Raw genomic sequence first — 13,246 nt, forward strand, 5'->3', positions numbered from 1 at the left:
ATTTTTTTTTTTTTTTTTTTTTTTTTTTTTTTTTTTTTTTTTTTATCTGTACAACTGTATTTGGAAAGCAGGCGTTTCTCTGGCAGGAACAAAGGTAATTTAAAAATTTGACCATAAAGCAGTGGGACTCATTTTCACTTATGATTTGTAAAACTAATCTTCTTATTTTGCAATCATCCTTTGTAAATTAAGAGGATTACCTGGGTTAGTGCATCACTGAGTAAATCAGAGAGAGAGACAGAGAGAGAAAGAAACTTGGGCTTTTGTTTGTTTTCGTGCAAGTAGTATTAGAATATGGCTTTCTGGTACATATTCTATAAATTCGTTACATTTAAGTCCATTCTTAGAAATAAAAAACAGGGGCAGAAAATATGTTGCAAGCCAAAAAGCAAAAAGAACAGCAGTACAAATGACTGCTCAAAGGTAATGGCTGTGAATGGGACATATTTGATATTAAATTAGTTAAGATCAGTTATGCCAAAAGTCTCTATGAAATAGACCAGAGAGCTTAAAAGTAGAATTTGCACTCACGTAAGACTTTTACTATAAGCTTCTGGTCTCATCACTGAATGAATATGTATTTCTTCTTATGTTCTTATCTTAAAAAATTGAAAATAAATTATTTAAAAATTTTCCTACCTGAAAAAAATGTTTTTGTACAAAATTTACCTATATTGCCAAATAATAAAAACTAAGTAATGCTAGGAACTCTGTGAAGGATATATCATCGTGCAAAATCAGAGAAACATAATCTGCATGTCACACAGTAATGAAAAACTACATTTTTAATACTAACAGAAAATAGGAGTTCATAATTTCACATTTCTATACCCTTAATACCCCATTAGAGAATTTATAATTTTATATTTCATAACTGATTAAACAATTTTAAAAACTATTATAAAGTATAACTTCTATTATTTTGTAATGTTATTCACCAGACCACTTCTTTTGCTAAGGTAAGGATTTGTACATCCAAAGTATAAGTATTGCACACTTCATACTAACATGTCCATCACTATGTACACATGTGAAATGAGTGTATATCAAAATTGTGTTGCTTAAAAATAGCATCTTGTAATATCGGTAAAATTGTTTTGTATGTCTCATTCGCATAGATGAGTGAAAATTTCTATAATCACAACAGAACGTGGCTCTGTCTATATCTGCTTCCTGACCATGAACGGCATCAGTTCCACTGCGAAGATGTGCTGTTATCATACTTTGGTGACAACTGTACATATAATTGCAGTCAAGTGTGGAGGTCAGTCTCTCAAATTTAGCACCACTGAATAAATTAATGAATGAATTGAATAATAAGTCACACAAGTGAAAATACCAAATAGTTTCTCTCTTCTGAAAAAAAAGTGTAAATAAAGATCGAAATGTATAGCTGATATTGTATAAGAGGAAAACAAGGTCTAAAAGAGTAGAGGAGGTGGAAGGGGCAGGGGAAAGATAAAAAGGGAAAAGAAAAAATATGTGAAAAAGGAAAAACAGGTAAATGTCTTTGTGGACAGGGAAGGGTGGAGGGGGTGAAGGGAAGGCTGGGGAATGGGGAAAGATAAGAACCAAGATAAGTCATGCAAAGGTACAAGATCTCAATGATGAATGTAACTGTACTGTATAGCTAAAATGTACCGATAAACTTAATAAAGATTTAAGAAATAAAATCAATAAAAAACAAAAATTCATAGAGAAGAATATTTCTCACACCTAGCAATTAATATGATCAGGAAAATAGTAAGTGACAAGAACTGGGGGCAATGGACGTTACAGCACTGATGATCGCGTAAGTGGCTGGGCCACAGTAAGTACTCGAGATAACCTGGATTCTCTACTTATCATCCATTGTGCTTTGTAACGTGAAAGGCAATACAAGATGTGAGTACAGAAGTTAAGGCTATGGACTTTGTCCCCTCAAAGGACTCATGGTACCTAATGACCCATAAAGGACGTATCATGCATCAATATTATCTGAAGTTTTTGTAAAATAGACTATATTTTCAATCAATATTAATTCTTTGGGTTTTGGTTTTCATTCACTTCTAAACATCTGTGTAAAATATTAGAATATTCCTGATACAAAAAGTGGACTGAAGTGTTTAGTATTTCCTAGAGTGGAGAAGGATATATATATTCTCTCTATATATGTTGAGAGACAGAGAGATACTACCACACACCCATGTATTTTTTCCTTTTAAACTGTATTACCCTGTGGTGTGGTATTGGGGGCTGAACTCAAGGCCTTTGTGCATCTAGGTAAACTGTATTACATTTTATATGATTAAATTTACCCGAAATTTGTTGCTAATGGTTTGTTCCTCTCATATATATTTTAGAGACTTTTCTAGAAGTTTTACACAATCAAACTGACACTTAACTGTTCTTATCTTGAAATGTTTTCATTTATTACAAGTTATTTTCCATATCATCTATATTTCAAAAATCTAAGTAAGTTCCTACATATAAAGCTTTACCCTCTCTCTTGATTTTATGTCCCAATATCTCAAAAACACAGCTGTTCATATATAAGGCAGTTAAGTCTTTTTTAGCTGTACAAATAATTACAACTCATCACAAATCCCAAAATATTAAAAAATAAATGTGATGTTGCATTAAATGGCATAATTCATGAAATCAAGTGTTTTTGTAGAACCTTACTTGATTTTTAATCCCACAACTTAAAATACTCACAATCTAAGAGGCATATTATGGACTGTCACGACAAAAATAGTAGCTTTAATATAGTATCTTCCAAACATTGTTGAGGGAAATATAATGAAAGTTTAAGGTAAAATTTTATGGTTCTAGAACCTCTGAATGATTGATTGATCGATAGTGGGGATTTAACTCAGGAACATTCTACTGTTGAGTTACATCCCCAGGCATTTTAATTTTATTTTAATTTTTAGTTTTGAGACCAATTCTCATTAAGTTGCTCAAGCTGGTCTTGAATTTTCCAACTTCCTGCCTCAGCTCCCTGAGTAGCTGGGATTTGCTACCATGCATGGCTAAAGTCTTCTTTTAAATTTTTAAGTGAATAGTTTTTTTCTTCATAACAGTCAAAAATCCCCATTGCAGCACAAATACACTAACAGCAGAAATAGCTTTGGGTGATAGTATTGTATGGAAAGTGTTTCTCCTGACTCGGGATGGCAACAGTAACTGTTTACAGAACTGTACACAGGCTCAGGGAGTTCCTCACACACTGTACTGGTGTCTGATATCAGGGATTCCTGCATTCACAGAGAGATGGGAATAAACTGGCATTCTCAAATAGGGTTTATATTTACAGGGCCTTGCCATGCTGCTAACTCACTCAGCAGAATATTTCTTTGGCTGATTTTTGGAGCAATATATCAGTTTTAAAAATTTTATTGAAAGCAAATGGAAATTAGGATATGTTTGTTTATACTATATTCATGAAATGTGTTTTATGTATGCACTTACATAAAAATCTCATCATCTTTAATACTTTACTATATTTAGAATGCATATGTGAAATAAACTATATAAAATATTCAAACCATTGTCACTACAATCTGGATTCCAATAACTACAGGATTGCAGCTACTACTGTGTCATTTATTTTTGTATCTATATCTCCTACTCCTCTATATGTACTAAAATTTACACTTAAATTTTTGTAACAAAATAAAGTATATAATTTAGTGGGCACTTCTCAGAACTAAGTAAATATGGATCACAGACAATCATCTGGGTAAAAGGTTCTTTATGCTTCCCTGGTACATAATGTGTTTACCTTTCACTTTATATGAAAAGGTTTTCTAAAAAGTAATTTGATGTTTGTTATTTACAGCCTACTGATGTAGCACAGTCCACTTTGTTGTAAACTCTGATATGCCTGTATGAGGGCATGTGGTCAATATTTAGGAACAACAGTAAGTAATGAAAAGAGAACAAAGAGAAAAGAAAGAAGTCTTATACCAAGAGAAAAAAATGAAAAGGAAGACATGGGCTTTCAAAATCATTTAAAGAGCAATCCACCTACCAGTTCTACTCGTCCAAAACCTCCAACTCCAAGGGTGTCAATGATGTTGAAATCAGACAGCTTCAGGTTGGCGAAGAAAGCAGCTTCAGCTTCATATCTGAATTTTTTGATGCGAAAAAATGGAAATTTCTTAGAGGTGCAAACACGAGTGCCGCGTACATCTGCACTGGAATGACATGACTGTGGAACAGGGTTTACCTGTTTAATTTCCATCCTGCTTTTACAGTCTCTGTTTTCTCACACTCATAATTTTTTTTGGTCCCAGTTGTGCAGAAAAACATAGATTCGCAATTGTTTTTCAAAGTAGAAGAATACAAAGTACCCACTGCATGCTAGTCAAGTGATTGATAAATCCAGTTATCAAATCAAAGTTACATCTTGTTATTTTTCTACGAGTCTTCTTATGAACACGGATTGTTTGAGTTGCTCTTTTTTGGTTTTGTTCTTGAGTTTTTGGTTTTGCTTGGTTTTGTTTTTGTGGTTCAGATTTTGGATAGCAGTTTCTCATTAGTTTCCCTTACCCACAGGCTGGCAGTGCCTCTTATAAATATTTATTAAAAGTGACACGATCACAAAGGTCTCCAGCAAAGTCACAGCCGGGTTTTATGAAAACAGATCCAAAAAGCTGAGGGCTGATGTGCAAATGTCTGAAATGGATGATTTCAGGAGCATATTCACATTCCCAAAGAGTGTCTTCCTTTCGTTTATGTTTACCACGGATCGTCGCCAATACTCTCAGCTAGCAATCCCAGTGCCTTCCAGTTTGCCAGTGTCTTATATGAGTGCTGAGAAGCATGGGCTAGTATCCCAAAAGTCTATGCACACATGCAAATTTGACACATGCAAGTGGCCAAAATAAGCTTCTCTTGATGAGACAAGTGAATATGAACAGCTTAAAATATCTCCTTGTTAAAGGCCCTACCTACTATTTTTAGAAAGGGCAGGAAGGCATAAAGATGAAGATGATCTGTTCCCTCTCTAAAGCCAGGTCAGGGAGTAATTCAGCTGCCTCAAATGTAAAGTATCTGAACAGCTATGCATAGCACATGACCTTCAGCCTGACAATGTTTGATTCAGTACTATGCTATACATAGAAGTGATGAATGTAATCATCATGTAATGTTACTAACACAGCCTACATATGTCCGTTTTGGAATAGAATCAGCCATAGTCATGTTTGGTGCTAAGCTATATGACATTTTAGCTATTTCATTCTAGTCAAATACAAATTTAGACTTTACTTGGGACCAATGAAAACCAAGGTGAGGTTTCATCCTTCTTCAATTTATAACCACACTTCTCACTTTTTAACAAGTCAATCACTAACAGATTCCCAAGAGGTAAAAAGAATGTGTTTCTTTGTTGGTTTAATATGTGAAATCAACTCTCTCATAAACCTCTATAAACAAAGCTAGTCAATCTTAGTGGTATTTGTAGACTTCTCTCATTAACTACAAAATCAAGGGATCAACATAGCAATTCAGGAACTGGTTTGCTACACTGGAATATAAGCAGCAAATGTGCATTTCTGACATTCCAACTTGCTTGCAGACTGCTTTTGGAAAATTAAAACTCCATTCAACTTAAAGGGCCCATTGCAGCGTAGACTCCAACAGGTGTTTAAAAGAGACATCTGTCTGGATCAGACCTTGTGACAGTTTATATGTAGTAAAGTATTTCCTGGTGCTCTAGAAAAGCAAATGCTTAAGTCATTTTTTGTTTTTTTTTTCCACTTTGAGCTTCCAAAATATTTTACAATTTCACATTCAAGCTATTTTAATATTACTAGTCTCATAAGACAAATATAAAGCAGGAATGAAAAGAAGACTTTAATAAATTAAATAAGCATACTACAATTGGAACCTGACTACTTATCTAGGCTGTGAACTGCTAAGACAACAGTTGCTGGTCAATGAATTAATACAATTACTAATAATGAAATATGATTTAGAAGTTCACTTGGAAGAGGACAGTTTCTTATGATTTTATTACAATGTTTTATAATTATTTATGCAAGTATACAGGTTCACAATGAAACCATTCTTAAATAATAACTTATGTGCTTGCTGAGATTTAGAAATCTCATGTGCAAAAGACAGTAGACTCAAACTATTTGTATAGTATTTATATACCTATATGTATAAAGTATGGTGTTTTGCCCTTTCAATACACCCCAAAATTCTTGCTCCTGGGCCATTTAAACAAAGCTGGAAATATCTATCTATCTATCTATCTATCTATCTATCTATCTATCCATCTATCTATCTATCTATCTATATGAATGAAAAGATTCCCAACCTTTGTTGCATATTAAAGCTACCTAATCTCTTTTAAAAACTCTTAATATGAGCCCCAGTACAAACCAAGTAAATCAGAAATTCCTTGAGGTCATATTTTGTATTTTGTAAAAGCTCCTGGGTAATTCTGATGCACTATAAGGGTTGACAACCATAGTTATAAACATTCCAACTTCTTCAGAAGTTCCACAGACCATACAGGAATTTTAGTGTGGATTAAAAATGATCAGGAAGACAAGTAGCTGCCTAATAAGTCTGAGTATGATAGATTCTGGCAAAAAGGTTTGGGGCTCTCATTCTTTTGACCTTTATTCCTGCTCTTCTAGTCCTAGAACCATAGGAATAAAAACAGTCCTCTCATTTTTAAGAACCCCACCAAAAAAAATGGTCACTTAAAAAATGCACGATAGCCTCTAGTGGGCCAGCCTCTTCAGCACGGAGCAACAGAGGAGCACAGAAGCAGTGCAAGCCCTCTGGTAGGCCTGCCCCTTCAGCCCAGCTCAGCAGAGGAGTCCAACCATGCAGGGGCCAACACAGTGGTGTCTGTGCCCTCTCCCAACCCACAAACAAGAGAAAGAAGGGCTCTCTGAGGCTCCTAGATGAAAATTGAAGAAAATCTCTCCGATAAAGGCACACTATACCACCACAGTTGGTAAGTCTGAGGGACCAGCACCTCACATCGGAGCCTGGTATAACTTCAGGGCAAAGACAGCTATAACCCCAGTAGAACATTGCAGAGTTCAACCCAGCAGGAGGTCAGAGATCTCAACTTGGGCTTTGCAGCCAAAAATCAGCCTGAACTTCAGGGAACAGCTGAGGGCTTGCTGAGGCTAATTAACTTAGACCTGTACCCTCCTGCCAGGACTATCTATTTTGTCAACAGAGGCACACCCTGAAGGAGGCCCTCTATTTCTATTCTATTTTTTATTTTCAAAGTAATATTAAACATTTAAAAAAATTATCTATGTTTTTCTTTTCTCAAATTATTTTCTTTTTTTCTTCTCATCTTTTTTTCTCTCACTTTCTTTCTCCCACTTTGCTCTTCATTTCTCTCCCATTTTGTTCCTGTTCCTACCTCTTTTTTTTTTTTTTTTTTTTGAGACAGGGTCTCACTATGTAGCTGAAACTGACCTGGAACTCTCTATGCAGCTCAGGATGGTCTCGAATTGACAGCAATCCACCTGTCTCAGCCTCCCAAGTGCTGGGATTACAGGTGTGTGCCACCATGTCCAGCTCCTGTTCCTATCTTAATTAGAATCTACATCCTCTTTCTTTTATTCTATTTTCCTTCTTTTAATTGCCATTAGTTTTAAAAGATTTCTAGCTATGATTTCTAGCCTCTCTATTGCTGTTAATTTGTTCTGTTCTTAGGTATATTTTGTTCTTTCTTCTACTCCTCTCTTCAACAGCTTCCTAGAGTTTGTGTGATCTTCCTGTGTTTTATGACCTCAATTCTAACCTTTCTCTATCCTGTCCATCTGTTTATCCATCCCTCCCCAGTCCTTCTAAGTCCTCAACTGAAAAGGTAATGTTGCTATATTGAAGAGTTTATTAAAAATAAACACATTTGGGTTGGTCCTCTATTTTTATTTAATTTGCACAGTTAAAGGTGATAGATTACTACCTACCACAAATTGTCATTTTCTAACCTGTGCTTGATGCTATTGTGTTACTGATTCTATCACTTGAGCTAAAGTGTTGTGATTGATCTAATCAGTTGTCCTTCCTGGAATATTGAAAATAAGATTGCCTCAGATTCATTAGAGACTCAAAACCTAAAGACCAGCTATAATCTGGAAGATTGAAGTATTAACCCAGAAATTAAAACAAGGACAGTAGCAACAACAAAAATAGAAATGAAAAGACATTTAAACGGGCATAAACACACATTTCCACCTCACCAAAGGTAAACTCTGAAGGAAATGAGGTGGAGAAGTCTGATAATCAACCATCTGGACACCCTGAGCCAATAGCACAGAAAGTAAAAAAACAGATAAATGAGGCTCTAGAAAAACTCAAAACAGAAATAATTTCCTAGATAACCACAGACATAGTGAGAATAATGAAAGACATAAATAGAGACTCTAGAACAAAAACTGATAAAAAATAGATGGGCTCAGGACCATGGTGGAAACCATGAATGCCCAGCATAGGAAAGAAATGGAAATGCCCAACATAGGAAAAAAGTGGAATCCGCAAAACAGATTCAAACAGATATCCAGGAGATTAAAAACTCTATAGAAAGCATTCACAGTGGACTGAACAATTGTGAAGATAAAATTCCAGACATAGAAGATAGGGTTGCAGTCAGTGACCATGAAAAGAGAGATCTCTTAAAAACAGTAAGAGACCATGAGAAATAAATCCAATGACTCTTAGATTATGCAAAGAAGAATAATATAACACTGATAAGAATCCATAAAGTAGCAAGAGAAAGTACAAATGACATAAAAAAAAAAACGTGCTCACAGAACTAATGACAGAAAACTTCCCAAACAGAATTTGACATAGAGAAAAGTGAGGCATATAGGACTCCAAATAGCTATGATCAAAAAAAAAAAAAAAAACAAACTACACCTAGACATATAATAATCAAGAACCTGGAAACTCAACCGAAGAATAAAATACAAGCAGTTAGAGAAAAGAAGCAAATTATATGCAAAGGAAAGCCCATCAGAATCACAGCAGACTTTTCAGCACAAACCCTCAAGTCAAGGAGAGCTTGGAGTGAGGCATTTCAAGTCCTAAAAGAAAATAGCGTCCAACCTAGACTGATGTATCCAGCAAAACTATCTTTTAAAATTGATGGAGAAATAAGATACTTACACAACAAAGAACACCTGGGAAATTTCATGAACAACAAACTGGCACTCTAAACACTTCTAAACAATATCCTGGAAAAAGATAACGAAGGCCACAACTCCATAAGGATGAACAAAGCAAATATACCAGGCAAGGCAAGAAATTAAAGGGGGAAAGGGAAAAATAAAATAATAAAAGAGACAACAACAGGAAAATAACATGGCGATGAAAAGCCAAAGCATTAATGATTATAGCCACCAATGTTAATGGTCTCAATTCACTGATCAAATGAAAGAGATTGACACAATGGAAAAGAAGCAAATTCCAACAATATGCTGTATACAAAAAACCCACTTAATCCACAAAGAATTTCATAGACTGAGAGTAAAAGGATAGAAAACTGGTCTCCATGTCACAGGAACCTTTAAAAATCAGGGGTAGCTATCTTATTTGAAGACAGAATAGATATCAAACCAACACTAATTAAGAGAGACAAAGAAGGCCACTTCATTCTTTTAAAGGGAACAAGAGGAAGAAGTGACAATCATATATATATATGATATATATATATATATATATCATATATATATTTATATGCACTGAATACTAATGTCCCCACCTATACAAAACAAATATCAATGGATATGAAAAATGAAATAAGCACTAATATAATAGTAGTGGGGGATGTCAATACTCCACTGACACAAATAGACAGATCATCTAGATAAAAAATCAACAATGAAATAACAGAACTGAACCAAGTCTTAGAACAAACAAACTTGGTAGATGTTTGCATAGTGTTCCACCCCACAAAATCAGAATATACACTCTTTTTGGCTCCACATGGGTCATTCTCCAAAATACACCACAATGTAAATCATAAAACATGCTTACATAAAGGTAAAGAAATTGAAGTTATCCCTTATATATTAACAGACCATACTGCAATTAAACTGGAGATTAATAGCCCAAGAAACTGAAAGCACTTCACAAACACAAGAAAATTAAATAACAACCTGCTGAACAACCATTGGGTCACAGAGAAAATTGAAGAAGAAATTAGACAGTTTCTACAATTAAATGATAACGCCAGTACAACATACAGGAATCTACAGGACACAATGCAAGCAGTTCTACAAGGGAAATTCATAGCAGTAAATGTCCCTATAAGGAAAACAGAGTGAGCTCAAATAAGCAACCTAATGCTTAACCTTAAGCTCCTAGAAAGAAAAGAGCAAGACAAACTGAAAGCTCCTACAAGGGAGGAAATTATAAAGATCAGAGCAGAAATTAATGCATGGAGACTAAGAGAATGATACAAAAAAAATCAATGAATCAAAGAGTTTGTTTTTTGAAAGAATAAATAAAATTGATAAACCCATAGCCAATCTTGTAAAAAAAAGGGAAAGAAAGGGCTCAAATTCAAGCAATTAGGAATGAAAAAGGTGAAGTCACACAGATCCACTAGAAATACAGAAGATCATTATTACCTACTTCAAAAACTAATAGTCCAATAAAATAGAATATACAGAAGAAATGGACCGACTCCTAGACACATATGAACTTTTAAACTTGAATGAAGAAAATATATAAAATATAAACACCCCAATCATATTCAGTTAAATTGAAAATGAAATTAAAACATTACCAACAAAGAAAAGCCCAGGCCCTGATGGCTTTGCTGCTGAATTCTACAAGACATTTAGAGAAGAACTGCTTCCACTACTCATTTAACTCTTCAATGAAATCAAAAGAAAAGCAATACTTCTGAATTCATTCCTGGAAGCAAGTGTTACTTTGATTCCAAAAACCAGGGAAAGACCCAATCAAAAAAGAGAACTATAGGCCAATCTCCCTATTGAAGATAGATGCAAAAATCCTCAATAAGATACTGGCAAAGAGAATACAGGTCATGAAGAAGATCATACAACCTGACCAAGTCAGATTTATCCCAGGGATGCAAGGATGGTTCAACATATGTAAATCAATAAATGTAATACACTATATTAGCAGAGTCAAGGACAAAAATCATAGGATCATCTCAATTGATGTAGAAAAAGCATTCCACAAAATTCAACACATATTCATGATAAAAACTCTGCAGAAAATTGTAATAGATGGTCTTTATCTCAACTTCATAAAGGCTATCTATGAAAAATCAACAGCCAATATTATTTTAAACCTTCTCACTAAAATCAGGAACAAGACAAGGATGGCCACTGTCAACACTCCTATTCAATATAGTTCTAGAAACATTAGCCATAGAAATTAGAGAAGAGAAAGAAATAAAATGAATAAAGATAGGAAAGGAAGAAGTTAAACTTTCACTATGTGCTGAAGATATGATATTCTACATGGAAGATCCAAAAAACTCTGCCAAAAGACTGCTAGACATGGGCCAGGGATTTAGCTCAGTGGTTCAGTGGCCTGCCTTGCAAGCACAAGGACCCAAGTTCAATCTCTGAAATAAAAAAATAAAAACTGATAGATTTAATTGACAGATCCAGTAGAGTAGTGGGATACAAAGTCAACACTCAAAAATCAATAGCCTTCTTGTACACAAATAAAAGATTCACTGAGAGAGAAATTTGGGAAACAATTCCTTTCACAATAACATAAAAAAATGAAATATCTAGGAATCATCCTAATGAAGGAGGCAAAAGACATCTACAATGAAAATTACAGCATTCTGAAAAAAGATAATAGAGGATATAAGGAAATGGAAAGACATCCCTTGCTCCTGGGTAGGAAGAACCAATGTAGTGAAAATGGCTATACTTCCAAAAGTGCTATACAGGTTCAATGCAGTCCCTATTGAAATCCCAGTTGTATATTTCACAGAACTTGAGAAAATAATCCAGAAATTCATTTGGAACCAGAAAAGTCCTAGAACAGCAAAAGCCATTCTATGCAACAGAGACATGGCACATTCCCCAACTTGAAACTATACTACAAAGCCACTGTATTCCTGGCAAAGAAACAGATCCGAGGATCAATGGAATAGATTAGAAGATGCAGAAACAACACCAGACCTACCCAGCTACCTCATCTTTGACAAAGGAGCCAACCATCCTCACTGGAAGAAACACAGACTTTTTAATAAATGGTGTTGGAAAAACTGGCTTTTAACCTGCCAAAGATTAAAACTAGATTCCCTATATTTCATCATGCACTAATTAAAGATCTAAATATCAAATCAGAATCACTAAACTTACTGGAAATAAGTTAGATGGAACTCTCAAAGACACCAGCATAAGAAAAGACTTTATGAACAAATCATCAGCAGCATGAGAACTTGAACAAAGAATCAACAGCTGGGATCTCATTGTACTAAAATATTTTTACAGTGCAAGAGAAACCACCAACAGAACTAAGTGACAACCTACAATTTGGAAAAAAAAAATTTACCAGCTACTCCTCAGACAAAGGACTACTATCTAGTATATATAAAGAACTCAAAAAAATCAGGATCCCCCCACATTCAAAGACCTAATTCAAAAATAAGCATCTGAAATGAACAAACAATTCTCAGAGAAACAAGTAAAAGCAGGAAATAAATACATGAAAAAATGTTCAACATCACTGGTCATTCGAAAGATGCAGATGAAAACAACACTGAGATTTCACCTCACCCCAGAAAGAATGGCTGCTATCAAGTAATCAACCAATAACAAATGTTAGTGGGGATGTGGGGAGAAAGGAACCCTTCTCCATTTTTGGTGGGAGTGCAGACTGGTGCGACTACTCTGGAAATCAATATGGAGAGACCTCAAAGAACTAGGATTAGAGGTTCCATTTGACCCAGCTATCTCTCTGCTGGGTGTCTTTCCAAAAGAATTAAAAGAATCATACCACAGTGATATATGCACACCCATGTTTACAGTGGCACAGTTTGTAATAGCTAAAACTTGGAAATAACCCAAATAAGCATCAACTCGAGAGTGAAAAGAAGAGGTGCTTTTTCTATATAATGGAGTACTACTCAGTCATAAAGAATGGGAAACTAGAAACATTTATAGCTAAATGGATGCACGTTGATGCTATACTCTTAAGTGAAATAAATAGTACACACTTGAGTAAATGCCAAATAGTTTCTCTGGTGTGAAAAACTAAAAGTGTAAATAAGGTTCAA

The 13,246-nt window shown here is 34.8% G+C and overlaps 1 protein-coding gene across 2 annotated transcripts in view; it reads right to left on the reverse strand.

The window, feature by feature from the left end:
* Positions 1 to 13,246, reverse strand: part of Prkg1 (protein kinase cGMP-dependent 1) — a 1,151,812-nt gene that overhangs the window by 37,450 nt on the left and 1,101,116 nt on the right. For both annotated transcript variants that reach the window (XM_010606291.3, XM_033766627.1), the window contains one exon: positions 4,016 to 4,112. In XM_010606291.3, the coding sequence (XP_010604593.1) occupies positions 4,016 to 4,112 (97 nt within the window). The remainder of the gene's footprint in view (positions 1 to 4,015; positions 4,113 to 13,246) is intronic.

This window comes from Fukomys damarensis, unplaced genomic scaffold, assembly GCF_012274545.1.
Source record: "Fukomys damarensis isolate Sample0158 unplaced genomic scaffold, DMR_v1.0_HiC HiC_scaffold_20, whole genome shotgun sequence".
Lineage (NCBI taxonomy): Eukaryota > Metazoa > Chordata > Mammalia > Rodentia > Bathyergidae > Fukomys > Fukomys damarensis.